The following is a 24,028-nucleotide window of genomic DNA, read 5'->3' on the forward strand; positions in this document are numbered from 1 at the left end:
TTTAGCTCCTACATCACGTTGCTCCAACATCTGGCTGGTGTCTCTCTCCCTCTCTCTCCCTCTCTCTCTCTCTCTCTGGGACTCCTCTCGGATCTTCAGCAGCGGTGAGTTCTTCATCTACCTCCATCTGCACCACCTTCCTCTCCTGTAGAGCTGCTGAGCTCAGAGGGGGGCAGGTAGAGCCGGGGTGACTAACCCTTTACCCCTGTCCTGTAGGGCTGTAGTGCTGTGTAGTGCACGAGCTGTCCGGGGAAACTTTCTAGAGAGCGCAAACAGAGAAAGGGGCGTTGTCTAGCCTGGGCAGCGCGCGCGCGCCTGAAGAGAGGCTCTTTGATGGCACTTAATTGAGTCAAGCTAATTAGCATAATGAGACTGCTTATGTTTTGACGCCGGGTGGTCGTCAGGTTTAATTGAGGAGGAGGAGGGGGGGGGGTAGAAATAGTCTAAAGGTACTGCTACAGTTGCTATGTTTATTAAAAATAAATAATGATGAAAATAATAGGATAATATTAATAATATTAACAATAATAATAATAATAATAACAACAGTGTATTAATTATTAATATGACAAGCTGTAAAATGGGCAAAAATTTGGAGTTATTTGGATGACAGAAGTTCACCAAACGCTTGTTGTTGCCCCCTAGTGGCGGTGGCGGGAACTGCAGCGATTGGCTTCCAGATGTTACATGGGCTTTGGTGAACTTTTGAGTTTATTGAATTTTAATCTCTCTATAAATGTGGCTGATGGACTTCTCCAGATCCCAAACCTCATATCTCTCAAATGCTTTAGCAAGAAGGAGCAAAAAAAAAAAAAAAAAAAAAACTTCTCAACTTCCAATGAAAGTCAAAGTAATTTGTTTTAGATTTTATTCCATGTCATTTTGGAGCATTTCTATTGGTCCGTTCATCAAAAATGATGTTTGGAAAATTGAAAAAGGGTGATTCTGATGTTGCTATTTTGATAAATATCTCCTCCCAACTTCCCTAAAAGCATGCTGTCAAGGTTTCGCTTTCAGAAAGACGCTGTGAACACTTCTTGACACACAGGTCAAAAATAGCCCCTTCTCGTTTCCCGGCCTGAGAGCTGTTGGAAAGACGCAACGGCCGGTTTGACAAAAACAGGCTTTGTACGGCTGATTGTTGCTTAGGCTCCCGCTGCAGCTTTGCATGTTTGACTTTTGCATATCTGGCACTGGATCTCCAAAAGCAGGCTCTGCTGTGAGTGTGTGAATGTGTGTGTGTGTGTGTGTGTAATTGTGCGTGTGAGCCTTCAGCACATTCTGTCGGCCACATTCCAGAGTGCTGTGTGTCGGGGTGTTGTTTTTGGGGCGGGTGGGGGGTGGGGGGGGGCGGTCGAGGGGGAGGGGATGTGCTTTCAGGAGGCCCAGTGTGGAGTGGATTTCCGGAGGCCCGGCGGTCTCACTGCAAGTGCAACAAAAACACAGCCACCCCGGCCCCGAACACGCCACGCAACGCCCGCCACGCCCGCCAGGCAGGGAGGCATGCTTGCAGGGAGGGGGTGTTTGGGGAAGGGAGGGCTGGTGTGGGTGGGGGGGGGTGGATGCAAAGGGCTCAAAACAAGTCAGTCTGCTCCAGATCTGTTCTGTAGTCGGATTGGATCCAGAAGTGGGCGTGGCATAAACCCAACATTTACGCTTGGCGTTGTCCATTAGGAGACATTGCGTTACTCCTTCATGGTTCATTTGAATTTATTTATTTATTTACTTATTTATTTATTGATCTATCTATCTATATGAAACCCCAGCCCAGGTCTGCTGCCCTGTGCTCAGCTCGGCTTAGCTCAGCTCTGCTACAGCAGATTGGTGTGACTCTATCTAGGGTCAGTCAGGGGTCAGTTTGTACAGACCTATGGTTTTATCGTGGAGCTCAGTGAGGCAGCACCTGCGTTAGGCTACTGGAGGCTATTGGCTGTGTCCGAATACCTCACTGGTAGCCATGTGGATCCATAAGCGAGTCCGTCAGCTCTGCCAGTGTGTTTACTAAATAGATAGAAATGCGATTAGTGCGCCCCCTGTTGGTATCTGTGTTTGTACCTGTTCGGAACGTATTATCGGTTCATTCCCATTCCACTACATCACTACTACTTGTGTAATTAATTGGTGACTAGGCCCCTTAAACCCCTGACATTATTTAAATATACGCGTTTGCTACTTAAAGGGGCTTTGCATGATTCTGGAGGACGACTGTTGATATTTGAGCTCAACAGGTCTCTGGGCAGAGAACGAACACTGGCCTCGTTTTTCCCCCAGCATGCAAACAGACCGTAGAGCTAGTGAACACTGAGGAAATATTTGATAATGAATTTTACAAAAAGTTGTACTGAGCTGAAGTCGTATACAGCTCCTTTAAGTATCTGTAAACAACCGGATTGTAAAGAAATGCATGTAAATGAGCTCTGTTCTAACTTGACTTATGTAAATGAGTTTTTTTTTTTGTGACATCACACAATTCAAAGCAAGTGAATATGTGAAATATTTCTTTTAATTCAGCCAAGCTACTGTTTACATATCGACTGCAGTCATTATTCAGTCATTAATAAGAAAGGACCCATTCAGTTTATTCACACTGGGTCCTATGAGATTCTGGTTACGCCAGAGCCAGGCCTCAAACTTTATCATTCGGCCACGGGATGCCGGAATAAAGAGACAAACACTCAGCCGATTCCCCCGACCTGCGCTATGATTTACTGCCTGGCCGCAGAAAGAGCTGATGTCGGGATATTTATCCTCAGTTTGTGTAGCATTACAGCGTGTCTTCCTCTGGCAGCGCTCCCAGACAGCAGCTCTCTGGAGAGTGCTTATAGCTCTGCCTCTGGAGTTAATACGGCTAATGCGTCTTCCTACACAGAGCAATGCCAGCAGTTACACTGTAAGGGCCTGCGAGTTCAGTGTTTTGGCTAGGGGTGGTCGATATGGCAGTAGTTTAGCATTATTATATCGTAGGCGCTGTGAGTACTTCTGAAATGCTGAGCAAGTGCATGTCTCATAAACACGACAGATAGCTAGGCCTACACTTCGGCCCTTGACTCCTTAAGAAGCCTGTGGACCGCCAGGTACTGAGTAATACACCTTAGTGTGTAATAAGCTTTGAAGTATTAAGGGGTTATGTTTGCATGTTGCCTGTCCTAGACAACATTGATGCAATTGACCTACTGACCGGCTGGGAAAGTGACGGACAGACCTTGTTGAAAGGTTAAAAGGTGCATGCGGGACATTTTTTTTGGTACTGACGATCTAAGGACGACATTTAGCCACAAAGCTAGCTAGTATCTGTGCTGCTGAGAGGAGGGGTCATCTTAGGTAAGCTGAAGTTGGGTCATCTAGCTTGACATGAGATTGTAAAGGGAGGTGGTTCAAAGACATACTGCGGCGACATAACGTAGCGATAGCATGTAAAGTTCACATAGCCACCACAGGCAGCATCGTTACCCCGGCGTTAGCATCACTACCGCACCCATGTGGGGCTCACAAGGGTGGAACATGGGCTGAGTGGGTTCCAGGTGGGCTCCATGGGCTCTGAGTGGGTTTGTACATATATTTTCACTGGGACCTAGTTGGGCTTTCCATAGCGCCCCTATAGGGATTCAAATAGTAAGTTAGCATTAAGCTAACGCTAGTGCATGTTTGCATGTTAGCTGTCCTAGACAACACTGAACCTGTAACTAGCAGGCAGTTTTGCTTACTGAGCCCACCTTAATCTCACATGGGTACCACCTAGGCCCCATATGCAGTGTACAACCCACCTGAGGGTTCACTAAGCCTGTTGGAATGGGTCCATATGTGGGGCCAACGTGGAACCCGAGGACCAAGCTTTCAGGTTCATATTAGCTGGGGTGTTTCTCAAACCTGGTTCTACTTTAACTCAGTAATGGGCGGTCAGTCGGCTGAGTAGTTGGATCAGGTGTGTTGGGAGCAGTGGTGTGAGTGGGCCTCCAGGATCAGGCTTGAGAAATTCTGAATTGGGGCACTTACAGAGTTTAAGTACAAGAAGCCTGATGGTTCCATGACAAAGCAAGGCCTTCAGGCCTTCAGAGAAGGTCCTGACCGGTCCCTCACGGCAGTCGGTAGTGATAGTGATAACAATATCCAATGGCCAAATTCATAGCAACCACAGGCAGCATCGTTACCACGGCATTAGCATCACTACCACACCCATGTGGGGCTCACAAAGGTGGAACATGGGCTGATTTGGTTCCAGATGGGCTCCATGGGCTCTGAGTGGGTTTGTACCTATATTTTCACTGGGACCTAGTTGGTCTTTCCAAAGTAGCAGAAAATGATGCTAATTTCTGCTAGCGCCCCTATAGGGATTCGAATAGTAAGTTAGCCGAGTAGTTTAATCAATAAGCCAAGGCATCGTTTAAATCTAAGGTATGTTGCGTTGTGTGATATTAAAAGAGGTGCCCAAACTTCTGCATTAGCCAGAAACCACGTTAGTGACTTAACGGTTAGTGTTTAAGGTTACTTAACAATCGATGTGGTTTGAGCTGAGGGTAAATGTGTGATGAGTTAGGCAGGCAGTTTGCATGATGCTAATTGGTGGGCTATGACCGTGACTGTGTCCTCCCACATAGTGTCTCCAGGGGTTGCAGAAAGAGGTGTGGAGGGGGGATTTTTGCAGGAAAATGCAAAGGTGCACTTCTTCCTGCAACACTTTGAATTTTCTGTCAGCGATGGCCCACCGCAGTCACCTCCGAGTAAAATGAAACGTGACGAGCCGCCAGCAGATGCTCGAGTTCAGCGTTTTTACCCAGGATGCATTTGCATTGCAAACTGACTGTGTCACACAAAGCGCTGAGTGTGTTATCAGCAACACGGAAAAACGTGGTGGGAAAATTGAGGGACGTACTTCCTTTTGATACACTGTCCGATATCTTGTCCAATCTAGCTTTGCCCTGCTGGTAAATCAAAACACACCCACAATGTGATGCTGCCACCCCCATGTTTCACAGTTGAAATAGTGCTCTATGGATTAAAAGCCTCACCCTTCCACCCTTGCAAGTGGTTTTGGATCTTTAGCCCAATCGCTCCACCGATCCACCGAGTATCAGACAGCCCAGAGCAGCTGCTAATGACTGACTGCTGAGCTCCCGACACAAGTGTTGACGATAAAACCTTGTGTGTGAGAGAGCGAAGTCGAGCGACTGGTGTTGGGACTGACAGAAAGGTCAAATGAGAGACCGGTTCTGCTGTGTTTGGACTTAAAGCTGATCAGCTAGGGTTAGATATGTTAACTAGCATGGCTAAACACCACAGCACAGGCCATGTTCCAGCTAACCCAGACTGAAATCACACACATTTAGAGGATAGAGCCTCATATCTGAGAGCACAGAGTCGAGTGAATGGAGTTTTTCGACTGTATGAAAGGTTTCGGACCAAAATTCATTCAGTCCTGGGACTTAATTCATGCTTTTTAGCTTTTTATATTCACATACAATTGCTTTTCTACAGTTCTCCTAAAGGGTATATAAGATTTGTGGAGGTCTTGGCTAAATTGATTGGATTCTCCCATTGGATCATGAGTGTAAAAGTCATTTCCTGCAAAGATAGACCCTTGAATACAGATGCAGGTACATTAGTTAAGTTCTAGTGAGACAGTTGGTCAAACAGAACCTTCTAGAAGTCATTTTCAGCTTTAATGTTATTACAGTAGATGCCCTAATTAACTAGTCAAATTAGACCTGTAAGCGTTGCCATAGGGGAACCACTTTAAGTTGGAGTCAGGAACCGGAGTTGTCAGTGTGTATAATTTTTTAATTGGTAAAGAACCTTTAAAGAACCTTCTTTAAAAGGTTCCTCGCTCATATATCGCTTATATATTTGGACCAAAGTATTGGGACATTTGCTCATTCATTGTTTCTTCTGAAATCAAGGGCATTCATGAGGTCAGGATGTGGGACACCCCACCACCCCAACCCAACTCATCCCAAAAGTACTGGATAGAGCACCATAACCATTCCAGAGAACACAGTTCTCCCCTTGCTCCACAGCGCAATGCTACTCTAGCCCACGCCTGGCATTATTAGGCAGCATGGTGCCAATAGGTTCATGTTTAGTCCTATTCTATTGGCAGTACTTCTTCTCTACGGGGACTAGACAAGCTGTATGCAAGCAACGGGTGCAAATTCAAGTAGGCTGAATTCATCGCATTTATTAGAAGGGGTGTCCACAAACATATGGACATATAGTGCATCCTATTGTACGAAAAAAAAAAAGGGTTCTTCTGTTCGAGTCTGTGTGTGAATGAGTGTGAATGTCTGTATGGGAAACAAACGCCACGGCCGAGATCCAGCCATCCAGTCTGGATGTGTTTCAGTGCGGGACGCTTTTATAGCATTTGCTAACGGTGTCTGGGTGTGGCGTCTGTGTTCTGAGAGAGCGACAACAAATTGCTTGAGCCTGGTGTCGCATTTCCGAAATAAAAACCTGGAACAGAGGTGGAATTCTTGAAGGTTGAGACAGCAGGGCCTGTGTGGAATATAGCAGATATTTAGACAAAAAGGCCTACACACACTCAAACACACACTCAAACACAGATGACACGAGAAAGGAACGTACTCAAACTCAAACACTGGGGGATGGAAGAGACGGGGGTCTGGTAGACATGAAGACAGACGTACACTTAAGTGGGATTGAGGGATTTTCTTGGCTTACACACACCTCATTCACTCACACACACACACACAAGGGAACCTCAGATGGGGCTGGCTAGCTGAGTCTGTTCTATTTATCAGCAGTGTGTATTTGCCCTCGTATGACAGACATTAGTCGCGGCTTGAACGCAAGCAGTTGGCGCTGTGAGTCACAATCTGCTATTTGCATGAAGGGACCAAACAAACAAACAGAGCGGTCTGCGATGGCCACACGGGCTTCTGTTTGTTTCTGGCTCTGGATGAGTGATGGTTTCATTGAGGGTTTCACCATTTTTACGTCTGTTTGAGCCCCAGGGATTGATATCCTAGTGATCAATAAATGACCATTATTTTTTGCCATATTTATCCCCTGCTGGGGTCAACTGGGAGGTCCTAAACTTAAGTGGCACTTGCATATGCAGGGCCTGTGCCAGGTAACAGTGATTATTTATAGTTATTTATGTTATTAATATTATTATTATTATTATTACTCTAATTAAGTATTAAGTAATTAATATTAGTAGCGGTAGTAATTGAATGGGTAGTGGTAGTGGAAATAGTGGTGGTAGCAGTAGTAGAAGAAGGAGGAGGAGTAGTGGTAGTAGGAGTCGTGGTAACAAGGAGTGGTAGTAATAATGGCAGTGGAAGGAGGAGTGGGAGTAGGAGTCGTGGCAGAGTAGCAGTAGTAAGAGTGGTAGTGGTAATCATAGTAATGCCAGTAATAGGAAAGGTGCTAGTAGGAGTGGTAGTAGGAGTAATAGTAATAGTAACAGTAGTAGGAGTGATATTATTAGGGTACCAAGGGGTAGTGGTAGTAGTAGCTACTGGCAGTAGTAGAGTAGTAGTACTATCAGGAAGTTGGAGTGTTAGTAGTTGTAGTAGAAGTGGTAGCAGTAGTAAAGTAGTAGTGGTATGAGGAGGCGGAGTAGAAATGGTAGTAGTAGCAGAGGTAGAATAGTGGTGGCAGTAGTAGGAGTAGTGGTTGTAGTAGGAGTGGTAGTAGTAGTCATGGTAGGAGTAGTAGTAGGAGTAGTAGTAGTAGTAGTAGTAGGAGTGGTAGGAGTGGTTGTAGTAGTAGTGGTAGGAGTAGTAGTAGGAGTGGTAGGAGTAGGAATGGAAGTGGTAGCAGTAGTAGTAGTGGTAGTAGTAGTAGTAGGAGTGGTAGGAGTAGTAGTAGGAGTGGTAGGAGTAGGAATGGAAGTGGTAGCAGTAGTAGTAGTGGTAGTAGTAGTGGTAGCAGTAGTAGTGGTAGTAGTAAGAGTGGTAGTGATAGTAGTATGAGTGGTAGGACCAGTAGCAGTAGTAGTAGTAGGAGTGGTAGTAGTAGAAGTGGTAGTAGTGGTAGTAGTAGGAGTGGTAGTAGTAGGAGTGGTAGGACCAGTAGCAGTAGTAGTAGTAGGAATGGTAGTAGTAGGAGTGGTAGGACCAGTAGCAGTAGTAGAAGTGGTAGGAGTGGTAGTAGTAGGAGTGGTAGTAGTAGGAGTGGTAGGACCAGTAACAGTAGTAGTAGTAGGAATGGTAGTAGTAGGAGTGGTAGGACCAGTAGCAGTAGTAGAAGTGGTAGGAGTGGTAGTAGTAGGAGTGGTAGTAGTAGAAGTGGTAGTAGTGGTAGGAGTGGTAGTAGTAGGAGTGGTAGTAGTAGGAGTGGTAGGACCAGTAGCAGTAGTAGTAGTAGGAGTGGTAGTAGTAGGAATGGTAGTAGTAGGAGTGGTAGGACCAGTAGGAGTGGTAGTAGTAGGAATGGTAGTAGTAGGAGTGGTAGTAGTAGGAGTGGTAGTAGTGGTAGGAGTGGTAGTAGTAGGAGTGGTAGTAGTAGGAGTGGTAGGACCAGTAGCAGTAGTAGTAGTAGGAGTGGTAGTAGTAGGAGTGGTAGGACCAGTAGCAGTAGTAGTAGTAGGAGTGGTAGTAGTAGGAGTGGTAGTAGTGGTAGGAGTGGTAGTAGTAGGAGTGGTAGTAGTAGGAGTGGTAGGACCAGTAGCAGTAGTAGTAGTAGGAGTGGTAGGACCAGTAGCAGTAGTAGTAGTAGGAGTGGTAGTAGTAGGAGTGGTAGTAGTGGTAGGAGTGGTAGTAGTAGGAGTAGTAGTAGTAGGAGTGGTAGTAGTAGGAGTGGTAGGACCAGTAGCAGTAGTAGAAGTGGTAGGAGTGGTAGTAGTAGGAGTGGTAGTTGTAAGAGTGGGAGTAGTAGAAGCAGAAGTAGAGTAGTAGCAGGAGTAGTAGTAGTGGTATGAGTGGTAGTAGTAGGAGTGGTAGTAGTAGTGGTAGCAGTAGTAGTGGTAGTAGTAGGAGTGGTAGGACCAGTAGCAGTAGTAGTAGTAGGAGTGGTAGTAGTAGGAATGGTAGTAGTAGGAGTGGTAGGACCAGTAGCAGTAGTAGTAGTAGGAGTGGTAGTAGTAGGAGTGGTAGGACCAGTAGCAGTAGTAGTAGTAGGAGTGGTAGTAGTAGGAGTGGTAGGACCAGTAGCAGTAGTAGTAGTAGGAGTGGTAGTAGTAGGAGTGGTAGTAGTAGGAGTGGTAGTAGTAGAAGCAGAAGTAGAGTAGTAGCAGGAGTAGTAGTAGTGGTATGAGTGGTAGTAGTAAGTGTGGTAGTTGTAAGAGTGGGAGGAGTAGTAGTAGAAGTAGTAGGAGAGGGAGAACCACCTACAAAGGGGTTTTCACCATCGCAAAGAACCTTTAACCAGGCCCAGAACCATTTAAGCATCCATATGGAACCATTGTATTTACTAAAACCCTTGAAGAACCCTTTTTAAAAATAACGTACAATCAAACTAAAACCAATCCAGCTCCAGCTAGAGACCAGGTTCCAACATTTCAACTGGTGGACAAGACTTTCTGCCGTCCTCACCTGTTAGAGCAATATGCTACTGATGTAAAAGCCAAATGGAATCCCACAGTTAAGTCCACCTGAGCCCTGATTGTTCTCCAGGAGCGAGAAGAGGCCTCCCTACCCTCTCTTTCTCTCTGCCCGAAGATCAAAGTGGCTGGAGAGCATCCAAAACAGCGTGTGAATGAAAGATGGGAACCAGCAGCCGATATCCTAGGGAGGATTCTCCGCAACATCTGTTGTTGCCACCATGTGGGAGTCGTTATTTGCTCTTGTGGGCCATAACCCCTGGAACGCAGCGTAAAGGCCAGCAGCAGTATGCTCACGCCATGGAAGACACCCCAGAGAGGACAGACGTCTGGCACTTGAGTCCTAGACCTTCAACTCGGCAGGACTGGCCAAAGGCCAAGACGGCTCCTGTCATGTGTTGAGCGGGATTCCACATAGGCTCTGCGCCAAAGTACAAGGGGCCCTCCTGTAGTATCTAGCTATACCCCTGCTGGTTGATGATGTGCTGCCCCAGGCTAAGTACAAGAAGACCCAGCTTGGATGGACAAAGTCCTGTTTGGATGAAAGAAAACCATGCTTAGATGGATGAAGTCCCTGCTTGGATGGTCGAAGCGGCCAATGTTGGGTGAACGAAGCCCCTGCTTGGACTGACGAAGCCCCTGCTTGGACTGACGAAGACCCTGCTTGGACTGACGAAGCCCCTGCTTGGACTGACGAAGACCCTGCTTGGACTGACGAAGCCCCTGCTTGGACAGACGTTGGCCATGCTGGGGCAGATGAAAGTTGAAAGACTAAACGATAGCGGGTGAATGAAGTCCTGATGGGGCTTGGTCTCAGCTCAGGCTTTGAGAATACAGCGTCAGTTTGGTAAACAAAAGTAATCATGGGAATTCGTCTAGTATTTTCACTTTAAAAAAAAGGCCTAGGCCAGTTAGGCCAGTTTGGTTTTTTAGCCGGACCCCTAAAGCCGGACCCCTTTGCTTGGACGGACGACAGAGCCTACCATTAGTTGAAAGAAGCCTCAGCTAATTTTTTCATTAGCTTCTTCACAATGAAGTTAAAGCTACCACACACCAGACATCAAGCTAACGTTTCCTTTTCACACAGCATATTAAATGGAATAAACTTTTTAACATAATTAAATGAATGTATCTATAAATGTTAAATGCTATCAGCTAGTTAACCTACGAACTGGCTAGGCTAGTACTGTTATCTGAGGTAAAAACTAGCAGCTAGCATGTTCCTGTTTATCTTAAAGCAACACGATGTAGCATTTTTACCGTAAATAACAGCTTTAAAATCATTGTGACGGGCCTTTGACTTGAAGTACGGAGAATAGCCTCGCTGACGTGGCTCAAAGCGCTTTAAAGACTGTCTTCATGGGTGTACATTTTTCGTTGAATGTCATATGCTGTAGATTTTTTATTGAGGTAATGCTAAAACGCTAAGTCACATAGTGTGGCGCTGGAACCTGCTGAGGGGACGTCGGAAGTCGCCTGTGGTGGATGTAACTTTATTAAAAAGCTTGGTTAGGATATGTATGTTAGGGTTAGCTTGTTAGCACCTGAAACCTTACTGAAACTTCCTTCCTTGTCTGCTTTTCTTGATTTAGCCAGATGGCCTTACGAAATATGAGCTGACTAGCTTATTAATTTTTAGAGTTAGCCTGTTAGCTAACTATCACATAATTTTAGGTTCTGTTGCAGCGAAACATCTCTGAAACATTTTCGCTAACGAACTTTTACCTCACATTAACGGTAGTGTTAATCAAGCCAATTTAGATAGCTAGTTAGCTAAATTGCTAACTACTAAACTCTGTCGGCTAAGCTAAGGCTTTGTGAGGCATTGAGACTTGTTTTGTTGGCTGAAGCTAGGTGCTAATCAGGTCTCTCTGGCTGTTCCGTTTGGGAGCACAGATTTATTCCCTTATGCTAACGAACTTTTACCTCACATTAACGGTAGTGTTAATCGGGCCAATTTAGATAGCTAGTTAGCTTAATTGCTAACTACTAAACTCTTTCTAAAGGTTTTTTGGCTGAAGCGAGGTGCTAATCAGGTTTCTCTGGCTGTTCAGTTTGGGAGCACAGATTTATTCCCTTATGCTAACGAACTTTTACCTCACATTAACGGTAGTGTTAATCGGGCCAATTTAGATAGCTAGTTAGCTTAATTGCTAACTACTAAACTCTTTCTAAAGGTTTGTTGGCTGAAGCTAGGTGCTAATCAGGTCTCTCTGGCTGTTCCGTTTGGGAGCACAGATTCATTCCCTTATGCTAACGAACTTTTACCTCACAGTGTTAGTGTTAATCGGGCCAGTTTAGATAGCTAGTTAGCTTAATTGCTAACTACTAAACTCTTTCTAAAGGTTTTTTTGGCTGAAGCTAGGTGCTAATCAGGTCTCTCTGGCTGTTCAGTTTGGGAGCACAGATTCATTCCTTTATGCTAACGAACTTTTACCTCACATTAACGGTAGTGTTAATCGGGCCAATTTAGATAGCTAGTTAGCTTAATTGCTGACTACTAAACTCTTTCTAAAGGCTTTGTGAGGCATTGGGTCTTGTTTTTTTGGCTGAAGCTAGGTGCTAATCAGGTCTCTCTGGCTGTTCCGTTTGGGAGCACAGATTCATTCCCTTATGCTAACGAACTTTTACCTCACATTAACGGTAGTGTTAATCGGGCCAGTTTAGATAGCTAGTTAGCTTAATTGCTAACTACTAAACTCTTTCTAAAGGTTTGTTGGCTGAAGCTAGGTGCTAATCAGGTCTCTCCAAGCTAAGGAAGCTCTTCAGCAGAGCTAAATCTGCCGACTCCGGCACATAAACGACGCCACGAGGGTCTGAGAGGAAAACAGCGATAGTTAAAAAAGAAAGAAAAAGGGGGGCAGCAGCAGATCGGAGCTCCTCTGGCTTTTCCGTTTGGGAGCACAGATTCGTTCCTTTGCGCTAATCAGCTGTGGTTGGGGTTTTGTCTGAAGCATTAAATTGTGCCTTATAAATATCTGCGGGCTTAGCTCAGACTGGGCAGCGGTGCCTGGAGCCCACCCTCTCCAGTGAAAGGCTTCCTTGTCCCAAGACCGGGCTCTGAGTCAGGAGCTTCAGTTTGGTAAACAAAGGTAATCAGGGAAGGTATGTCCACCACTTCTGAAAGGGCTCGGGACAAATCCACAAGGTTAGAAGCATCGTCCTCGTCAACATCAACACATCTGCTCCTGAAGGTTGCGTAGAAGAAAATCCTGCTTCTCGACAACCTGATCCTGTCATTTGAGGAAGACCTCGAACATTGCATACGGTGACAATGCTTTAGGAAATATATGCAGGAGATATGCAGAGCAGAACAGGCCCATTTTAGCCACCTCATGGGCTTCTTCCCTGCAGATTTATTGGGCCAGGCGTAGAAAAGAAACAAAGCCTGCCTTTAATTAATGACTGCACTAAAAGGTAAACTTTGGTTGCCGATAAAGCCGACGGGAAAATGAATGAGCCGTACTGCCGAAGTGCTTCGGAATAACCGAGAGCATGAGGGCGCTGTGATCTTAATTAAATCGGGACTGGTGGAGCTAGAACCACTTGGCTTCCCTTCCTGCGGGTGAAGACATTGTTTTTCAGAATTAATGGGTTTCTGTTTGGTGGGTTTCTGGCCCCTGGAAAAGTTCTGGAGCTTTCAAAGAGAACCGACAGGTTCTAAACAGATACCAATGTGGTGGGAAACAGACATGACCTCCAGATTGACTCCACTTGCTTGATGACCTCCATTTGCTTGTGTGCTTTTATCTACCTAGCATTAATGGAGGCTAACGTATATAGCTACCCTGTTCTGAAAGGACGAGATACTCCAGGAACTTTTGGAGGTTCTTCTCAATCCAAGAGGTTCCTCATATACTGTTGAAATATAGTAGTCCCTTGAAGAACCTCGAGGTTACTCCAAGATCCTAGGGGGTCCTTTAAGAAGTCAGATGTTCCTCAGTTCTCTTTAAGAAGAGAGGTGTCTGTAAGAACTTCCTGTGTTCATCAGTGCGAAGATCTGGTTCCACAAAGAACCCATTTGAATGAAGCTTCTTAGAGGCTCTTTAGGCTGCAGTAATATATTTAAGTGGGGTCATGACCATACTATAAGTATAGAGGGGGGCTTTTGAGGGATTTTCAAGAGTGGGCTTTGGACAAACTGTGGAGGAACCTCTAAGGAACCTTCAAAAAACCTTCTTCTAAAACCTTTCCTTCAAGGTTCCTCAAAGCAGCTTGAGAACCATATCATTTGGCATTGTCTTGTCCTTGTGTCTGCCCTGCCTGTTTGTGGGCGGGGGCCTTTGGACTCCAAAGTCCTGCAGTTTTTTGAAGGTTCCTTAGAGGTTCCTCCACAGTTTGAAAAGCCCACTCTTGAAAATCCCTCAAAAAGTTTTTAAGGATCTTGACATTTCAACAGTGTAAGGTGTCCCATTTCCTTAAATTTCTCAAACGAACGAGCGCCCCCTATGAACACTTAATGCGCCCCTCTTGTAAATCTCATGACTATTAGAAGTCCGTGTCCAAATTCTGCTCTAAACTCTCAGGCGTCTTGAACGCTCACCCCTCTTTTACCCGCCCTTTAACAAGGGCACTTCCAGGAAGGGCTTAGGTGAGAATTGGGACAGGGCCATGAGGACTTTAGGAGTCTTGCACAGGGACTTTTATTGATGTAGCATCCAGCAGTCTTAAAGACCAGACATTCAGCCTTTGGCTTGAGCGCAGTGAGGTAGTGAGGCAGTCTCTGGTGTCTTGTTATTTGAAGGAGTGCACAGTCTATCAGTCAAAATATCACATAATCACATAATGACGTTTAACCGAAGCTCAGTGATGATAATTATTAGATTTGAGGGTTCGAGGTTAGACGATACTGACCTGGTGTTTCCCCACGTGCATTCTTGGAGGCTTCTCTGTGGTCAGAGTATCTTGCACCCACAGATACCCCACTTCCCACTTCCCACAAATACCTCCTTTAAGGCCACGGGTCTGAACATGGTTCTGGGAGGCGAGCTGCATGGAAGGTCAGGAATAGTGTGAATGGAGGCTGGGATGGCATACCGGTGGGGTGGTGGTGGTGGAGAGGGGGGGGGGGGGTTGAGTTGGACCAGAGCATTCCCCCATTTTGGCCTGGCCACACTGGGCAGCGATGGAGGTTTCCCCTCCTCCGTCATTTCTTCCATGAGGGTTGTGTCTGTTGTCAGCAGCGGTGGACCTGGAAGCGTGTCGGAGGCTGCGGCTTTTCTTTTACATAAAAAAAAAGTTATTCGCACGATTCCCGAGTCAGCGTTTTCCACCGAGCAAGAAGGAAAGACTGGGGCAGTTTCGTGAAGACATGTACACACACACACACACACACACACACACACACACACACACTGTAGGTGTTTCTTATAAAGTAGCCAGTGAGTAAAAAGGACATGGTGGATGTTTCTAATAAAGTGGCCAGTATGTGAAAGTACATAGTAGGTGTTTCTAATAAAGTGGCCAGTGAGTGGAGGTACAAGGTTGGTGTTTCTAATAAAGTGGCCAGTAAGTGAAAGTACATAGTAGGTGTTTCTAATAAAGTGGCCAGTGAGTGGAGGTACAAGGTTGGTGTTTCTAATAAAGTGGCCAGTGAGTGGAAGCACAATGTAGGTGTTTCTAATAAAGTGGCTAATGGGTAAAAGTACAAGATGGGTGTTTCTAATAAAGTGACCAGTGAGTGGAAGCACAATGTAGGTGTTTCTAATAAAGTGGCCAGTGAGTGGAAGCACAAGGTTGGTGTTTCTAATAAAGTGGCCAGTGAGTGGAAGCACAAGATAGGTGTTTCTAATACAGTGGCTAATGGGTAAAAGTACAAGATGGGTGTTTCTAATACAGTGACCAGTGAGTGACGTTACATGGTGGGTGTTTCTAATAAAGTGGCCAGTGAGTGGAAGCACAATGTAGGTGTTTCTAATAAAGTGGCCAGTTTGGGCAAGTGCATGGTAGGTGATTGTAATAAAGTGGCCAGTGTGGACAACCTTGAAAGCCCTACAAAGGGCCTTTTGTTCTTGAAGGACCACTGCTAGTTAATCGTCTGTGATTATGTTCTTCTCAGATGTTTTCTCACAGTGGGTGTGAGTGTGACCTTCCCTTGTCTAAAGAGTGTAATATTAGGAATTTCCTTCTGAAAGTTGATCTCACTCCCACCTGTGGAGACTGAGGCTGGATAAGAAAGTGACCAACACTGCTTCGCTTGTTTTACCCCTGTGTCGTTTGAATGCTGAATGCTAATAACCACATTTTGGGCTGTTTTACATTCCTGTTTCAGCCAAGGGACAATTCCAGCAGCTGCTAGGAGTGCACTGGGGGGGATTAGTTATATAGTACTTGGCAGAATTAACTGATAAAGGATTTTAGAATAGAAGAAATCAGGATTTTCTCGTCTTCTGTAATTTGTAATTATGCTGCTTTTCCATTTAAATCATCACATTGTGTCTTTCGGATGCTTTCTCCATCCTTCCATGTAAAACCTGGCTGATGTTTTGGTCCGAAAGCCTAAAAACGAAGCTGGAACTCTGAGGTCAGTCATCTAAGAAGCTACACTTTGGTCAGATGTGTTTTGGCAGCACTTTTCCCCCATTTTTTTTTGCTCCTCCTCTCAACCCCCCACCTCCCGTGTGTCTCTCTCAATAAAGCTCCGGAAGGCGGCTGCTGTGTAAATTTAGACCATGTGTGGAACAAGGTCGCGCCATGACCAACCAAACCTTAGACTTCACACCAGGCTGCCAGAGCAGGCCGCTCCCTTCAGGGCAGGGCACTCACACTCTCCTGGTGCACGGTTCACAGCCAGTGACCTTCGAAATGCCTCCGAAATTGTCGCCGGACAACCCCCGACTATTTCATGCACGCTTAAACTCTTCGAAACTAAAGGTGTTAAAAGGGTTCTTTGAGCGATGCCATAGAAGAACCAGTGGTTCTGCTAAGGGATCACTGTGTAGGCCCCGCTAGCCACCAGTGATCATTTCAATATTGGTAAAAACAACATTGGGCCTTACCAGCCGTCCTCCTTAAGCAGTTTTCCAGATGGTTCTGACATTCACCAGTGTTCACCTATCTTGTCAGGACCTTTCTGAGGAACAGATTTAAGGAAATTCTTCGGAAGATGCTGGTGAATGAGGCCCATTGTTCTTATGTTTGGAAAAAAATGGGAAAAACGATGTTGAATTTTGTGAAAAGAACACCCCCCCAACTGTTAAGCATGGGGGTGGATGGATAATGCTTTGGGGTTGTGATGCAGCCAGGGGCACAGAGATGGCATGGGTTTCAGAGGGCAGAATGGGTTCAATTAAGTACCAGCAAATTCTGGAAGCATACAAACAAACATCCTAAACCCCTCAAACAATCCACAATGCTAGAGATTTTGCCATGGCCTTCACAGTCCCCACACCTAAACACCAACACCCACACTGCGCCAGGATCAAGAGGATTAAGACACCCGCAAAATACAGTCGGTGACCTGTAGTCCCCATTTCATACAAATCAGTGAACTGTTCCTCTGAGCAATAAGGTGAACCGAGGATCGTTGGTTCGAATCCCGATCGAGTCATGCTGCCTGCCATCAGCAGCCGGAGCCAGAGAGAGCTCAATAGGCGTAGATGCTGCGGGGGGGGGGGGGGGTGGGGGGTAGATGGCTCGCTCTCTCTGTCTCCACTTCAGTGTGATGCTGTCTGCTAGCCGAGTTGGGTACCCGGCACTTTCCTCCGCGGCGTTGCACCAGCAGCAGTTAAAAAAGAGGCGATGGCTGGTGGCTGCACATGTGTCGGAGGAGGCATGCGTCAATCCACACCCTCCCAGAGTCGGGAGCATTACACATGATGGGGGCAGAATTGGGGTATATAAAAAGACATGAGAAAGTTCATTAGTCTATGACGTTCGGCCTTTCTCTGTAGTGTTACTTTGAGCCACAAAAATGGGCCACCAATTATAAAGGGAGTAGCCTTTTAACCCAGTGGATTACATCATAGCCGTAAAAGGGTATTTCATCCCCGCAAGGTCTCTCAGCTTCACAAAAGCAGGACTGAATGTTTAATTACAAAAGTGGACTGAAGTGGTTTTCGCTGAGGGCCTCTTAACGTTAAGGCCTTGATGTGTCCTCAGTAAAACTTACGCGAGCGCCTCGACAGATTTCGCAACGCTCCTAATGACTGTAATATAAATACTGTAGCAGCCCGTCCCAGCTCCACCGGCTCTATTTACTCACATCGAGCCACTTCTATTAATACAACTACTACTAATGCAATTGCTACTACTACTACTATTACTGCTTCTATTATTACTACTACTATAACTACTATTTTACTGTTACTTTTACTACTATTACTAATACTCCTAATACTCTTACAACTACTATTAGTGCAACTGCTGCTATTTTTAATACTATGATTACTACTACTACTATTATTACTTCTACAATCATTACTAATACCATTACTATTGGTATATAGTAACTACTACTACTACTATTACTACTACTGCTTCTACTAATACTCTTACAACTACTAATGCAATTGCTATGACTACTATAATTGATACCACAAGTACTACTATTACTGCTACTATTACTTCATCTAGTATTACTACGACCACTACTGTTATTATGCCTGCTATTACAACTACCTTTACTACAACTACTATTACTATTACTACTACTATAACTACTATTTTACTACTACTCTTACTAATACTACTAATACTATTAATACTACTATACTATTAACTGCTGCTATTTCTAATACTATGATTGCTACAACTACTATTAGTACTACTACTATTGTTATTATTACTTCTACAATCTATTATTACTACTATCATTGCTACTGTTATTGCTATTGTTTTTCATATTATTACTACTGCCATTGCTACTGTAACTACTACTACTGCTTGTACTAATACTCTACTATATTTGTATATACCACTCGTACTACCATTACTGCTACCATAACTACTACAGATTTCACAACGCTCCTAATGACTGTAATATAAATACTGTAGCAGCCCGTCCCAGCTCCACCGGCTCTATTTACTCAGCATGCTTGTGGAGAAATGAAGTAAAGATTTTTTAAACCCGGCTCCATTCAGCTGGGGTCACATCGGTTTCACATCGCGCCACGCTCACCATGCTGGTTCAGACGAGAGCCAAACGCAGAGTCCACGCTTCTTCTCAAATGAGTAATGCAGTTTGACAGGGTTCCAGTATTGGGTTTATACTGAACTCCTGGTTTCTTTGGAAGGATCTGACTCCAGACGTGCTCAGACGTCTAGTGCACTGTTCGGTCATAGAAGGTGTGTCCGAATGGTGTCTGAAAACGTAGTGCCAATCCCACAATGCACCGTAATACATAGTATACATAATAGATGGGTCCCAATTTACCTTTCTAGCAATCCTACAGTACTCTGTCAAAGCTTTCTTGGTCTTCCAGACCCTAAACATCCGCCGTTGACCTATCGTCTTCTCCTGCTTTGTGGACATCGCTTACTATAGCTGATGCAGCGGCTTAGTGAAGCCCATGGCTGCAGAGTGTGGAAGGTTTGAGGACCACATTCTGGAGCGCCGTCCATTTACTTTAGCATGAGTTGCAATGGAGTTTGTGATCAAACTTGACCTCATTAATCTCTTGTGGCTGAATGCAATCGAATCCTCACAGCAATGTTCCAATGTCTAGAGTAAGGCCCTCCAGCAAAGAGGAGACTCCCTATTTAAACCCTTAATGCCAGAAGAAATCTTGGACGTGCAGATGTCTGCAAACCTTTGGAGCTCTTTTGGACCATCTGTGTGAGGTCAGGCTCGTGGGCGATGGAGCCCAAGCCTGTGAGGCATGGAGGGCACGAGAGCCCTGAGGCTTTTGGCGCATTCATAGCCAAATCCTCCTCTGAATGGAGCCTCAGACGTGAGCTCAGAGTTAGTGCTGCCATGGCATTACCTCATGGAGAACAATGCTCTCCGCAGCTGAACGCTTCCCCGCGAGTCTGGCTCAGCAGCACTGGGGAATCCTGGGGTATTCTGCGGCAGCGTGTGGACGCTGGAGGACTCGGTAGCTTTTCGGCTTTAGCTTTAAGCTTGGAGGAGCTTAAGCCAAGACGATGAGTCACTTCTCCTGTTGGCTTGTTTATTATGACGGTCACATAACACTCCGTCCAAGACAGTTTGCCGTTACTGCAGACTGTTTGACGTGGTGCATTTCCAGGCAAAAGGTCAAGAAGGTCAAGAGTTCTGAAGATGGCACGAGCCCAGTCTGACACCTAGAGGTTCAGGGCAGGTTTCCCCTGCTTGTGCGTCCAATCACATTCGCTGACAGTGGCTTAAATGAGCAACAGGGTTGACAATACCCAGATTTGAGGGTTTTTAGCCTAGCATTAGCAGGTACACATAATGTCGTTACTAGCATCCATGCTAATGGCACGCATGAGGACACATTAAGAACACATTAAATAAATCATTGCAATATCCTTGATATCCTCATGCCATTAGCAGGAATGCTAGTTAAGTTAGCATGAGTGCTAATGAACCACACATTGTGCTTTACTTAAGTAGGCTGTTCAAATGGTCTTTTAGCTTTTAGCATGAATGCTAGTTAACATTTTACTTTCTAATGACTTTCCTCAGTGCCTTACATGCTGTTAGCATCAATGCTAGTTAACCACACTGTTCTATGTCAGAATTTGCAGCCGTTGTTTCACATAAATCATTAGAATACCTTCAGTGTCCTCATGCTATTACAGGCTATATGGACAAAAGTATTGGGACACCAGCTCATTCATTGTTTGGGAAGGTTTTCTACTAGATATTAGAGCATTGCTGTGAGGATTTGACTGAATTAAGACCGTTAGTGAGGTCAGGATGTTGGATGATCACCAACCCACCCCATCCCCAACTTTCCAACTCTATTACTATCATTCAAGAGAACACTGAATGATAGACTTCCACTGCTCCACAGTTCAATGCTGGGGGGCTTTATACCCCTCCACTAGCCCACACCTGGCATTAGGCAGCATGGTGCCAACAGGTTCATGTTTATCTGCTCCAGAAAGTCCTATATTTTATTCTAATTGTGCGCATTTGCATTTGCACATCTATGCCAGCAATAGGTGCAACCTAAAGTAGCTGAATGCATTTATTAGAAGAGGTGTCCACAAACTTTTGGACATATAGTAGATATGAATCCCCCACTGGTCTCGAATCATGACTGAACGTACATTCCTGTTTCCCTCTGCTTAGGTTCGACCTCTTCGCCTGTTGCCCACCTGTTCCAGTGTCAGCCATGTTGGTGATCTTGGCCTTCATCATCCTCTTCCACGTCATTTCAGCAATACTGCTTTTCATAGCGACTACCAACAATGTGAGTACACTAACGAACCCTGCTTCTGAAGCTCTGCTGCCTTGCTGACTGTACTTCACAGGTCCAGTCCAGGTCCAGGCTATGCTAAGACAATGAAAGTGCATACATGCAATACAGTGGGCTCCCAGTGGTGCAACTGTCTAAGCGCTGGCTCTGATGATCATCTTGAGATAGTTAGTTTGATCCTTGGTGATGCCAGGAGTCCCGGAAAGCATAATGAATCTCACTTGTTGTGGGTGGGCAGGATGGCCCTCCCTCTCCCCCACATCGCTCAGCGCAATGCTAGCCAGTAGCTGATGTAACAGAAATTGGCAGTTAGCGACATGCTAGTCTAGCTGGTAGGACTGTGTAATTGGAGTCCTAACTAGTGGACATAATTGAGAACCTCAATGCCCAAATGCCCAAAAGTTTGTGGCCACCCCTTCTAACGAATGCATTCAGCTACTTTAATTTGCACCCATTGCTGACACAGATGTGCAAATGCACACTCACACAGCTTGTCTAGTCCCTGTAGAGAAGAGTGTTGGGACTCTCTGGAGCAGATAGAAGTCAACCTATGTTGTACCATGCTGCTTAATGCCAGGCGTGGGCTAGAGGGGTATAGAGCCCCCAGTGTTAAGCTGTGGAGCAGTGCAAGAACTGGGCTCTCTGGAATGATGATGGATGGTGCTCCATCCAGTACTCTCGGGATGAGGTGGGGTGGTGATCATCCAACATCCTGACCTCCTCACCAACGCTCTTCTCATGCAATGCAATCAAATTTAGAGGATCAGCTTGGTGGAAACAGCAACTGTGGCCCCTGTGACCCAGGGCTTGAGAGTTCGCATCCCAAGCCATGCTGCTTTGCCATCAGCAGCCGGAGTCAGAGTGGGCACAATAGGCAGTGCTCTCTCCGGGTGGGTAGATGGTGCTCTACCTCCCCTCAACGGTATTAAGCAGTGTTCTGTTAGCTGGCGCGGTGAAGTTGGGAACCCCACACTTTCCTCTAAGTGTGTCGGCTACCCAGGAAGAGGCGGAGAGAGGGGTGGCTGGCTTCGTGTGTATCGGAGGAGACCTTACCCCCCTAGTGTCGGCAGCATTGCTAGTGCTAGGGGGAGCTACGAACGGGTGGGTTAAATGGCAGTACCATCAGCACGTTTGGCAGGGTGAACAATAAGCCATGCAGGGAAGATGTTCTTCAAGTCAAAGACTGGGAACTAATGATGATACGTTGGTCAGTGATGGTCTCTGTTGCTTGCAGGCTTGGTGGATTGCAGAAAAGGGGAACTTCTACACTGACCTGTGGTACAGTTGTAATGTCACCTGTGGCGATATACCAGGCAGCGCATCCAAACAATCAGGTAGGTGGTCGTTTATTCGTTTATTCATCATATAACTGCACTCCCAAACCCTTAACTTGTCCTTACGCCATACTATACCACACCTATACTGCTATAGTATAGGTGTTGGTTGCTAAAGTGTTGCTATGTTAACAGGTTGGTTGCTAAAAAGTATTGCCAAGCACTTGCTACGCTGTTGCTAGGCTGTTACAAAGGACTTTGGTTGCTAAGGTATCGCTATAGTGTAGCAATTGACTGCTAAGGTGTTGATAAACGGTTGGTAAGGGCTTGATAGGTGATTGCTGAGGTATTGCTATGGTATAACTGTTGGTTGCTTGGTGGTTGTTAAGGTACTGCTATGCTATAGATGTTGGCTGCTAAGGTGTTGCTACAGGTTGGTTGCTATATTTGTTGCTAAGCACTTGCTAAGATGTTGCTAGGTGGTTGCTGAGGTATTTCTGTAGTATAGCTGTTGGTTGCTAAGGTGTTACTATGTTTTTTGCTAATGCGTTTGTCTGAATGTTGGAGCCTGAGGACATTTGGCTAAATGCTGGAATGCCAATGCGTCTGGCTAATAAAAGTGTCCACAAACTTCTGGCTAAAATGTAAGGTAGCAAGACTGTTGATTGTCATTCCTTCAGTTTCATGTGTGAGTTATGCGACCTCCATTTCTCAGTTGTTCACTTGAAGAGCAGATGTCCAGACGTTTGAAAAGACAAGGTTTTCATAGGATGTCCTAATTTTGTCACATGACTGTAGTTGCAAGATTGTTGGCCATATTCTGACCACAGGTGGACCATTCTCAGCACACCAGTCACAGTCAAATGCTGCATTGCTGGTGTTTTCACCACTAGTTTGAGAGTGGCTCCACAACCCCCAGATATCGTGACAGGAGCAGCCCAATGGTCAGCAGCGTATAGCTGCCACTATCGCTGACCAGAGGGTCGCTGGTTTTAATCCCTGCCATCGGCAGCCCGAGCCTGAGAGTGCACAGCTGTCCTCTGTCTCTCTCTCTCCCCACATACGGGCCTCCGCTATGGGCTCCGGCTATCCGATTCTTTAGAGGTGGGTACCTGGTTCTTTTCAGCCTCGGCTGCAGTGTAAAAAAATGAGGCGGTGGCTGGTGGCGCATGTGTCGGAGGAGGCACGTGACAGTCCTCACCCTCCCAGAGTCCACGGCATCACATGTGATCTATCTAAAATTGGTCTGCAGTCAGAGATTAACCGGCCTCAGTCTCTAACTGTCCATCAGCAAGGTGGAGCTACAAGGCGAGGTGTTCGTGATAAACTGGCCAGGAGTGAACATGCATATTTTAATATGACGTATGCCCGCCATGCAGGTTTGACACGTCTACTAATGATGGTGCCGATTTGTGTTTTACCGCCAGGTTACCTTCAGACTGTGCAGGCCACCTTGATACTGTCCACCATCCTGTGCTGCGTGGGCTTCTTCGTCTTCATCCTTCAGCTCTTCCGCTTGAAGCAAGGAGAGCGGTTTGTCTTCACGGCCATCATTCAGCTGATCTCTGGTAAGTTTTAATGGAAACTTTTTATCTTAGGAGTTCAGTCAGGTCTTGCTTGGAGGTACAAGCTCTCAGGCAGCTTTTCTACAGGAAACGTGGCCATGATTTGGTGTTAAGGCCAAAACAGCCGGCCAAACGTTCAGCCTTAGAATCAACACTGAACGTATATATACATACACACACACACACCAATCAGCCACTTCATTAAAACCACCTCCTGCCCATCATAACAGCACCACTGACCATATAGGAGCACTGTGTAGTTCTATAGTTCCAGGCTATGCTGGCCCCCTTTTCACCCTGTTGACCCTTCACTGGTCAGGACCACTGACTGACCACCACAGA

The 24,028-nt window shown here is 45.7% G+C and overlaps 1 protein-coding gene across 1 annotated transcript in view; it reads left to right on the forward strand.

Moving 5' to 3' along the window:
• The window catches only part of emp2 (epithelial membrane protein 2), a 27,811-nt gene continuing 3,783 nt past the window's right edge, over nt 1–24,028 (forward strand). Inside the window, exons 1-4 of the mRNA XM_072693362.1 lie at nt 1–104; nt 20,721–20,841; nt 22,082–22,181; nt 23,549–23,689. Coding sequence (XP_072549463.1) covers nt 20,764–20,841; nt 22,082–22,181; nt 23,549–23,689 — 319 coding nt within the window. The 5' untranslated portion in view covers nt 1–104; nt 20,721–20,763. The remainder of the gene's footprint in view (nt 105–20,720; nt 20,842–22,081; nt 22,182–23,548; nt 23,690–24,028) is intronic.

This window comes from Salminus brasiliensis, chromosome 12 (genome assembly GCF_030463535.1).
Source record: "Salminus brasiliensis chromosome 12, fSalBra1.hap2, whole genome shotgun sequence".
In the NCBI taxonomy this organism is placed as follows: Eukaryota; Metazoa; Chordata; class Actinopteri; order Characiformes; family Bryconidae; genus Salminus; species Salminus brasiliensis.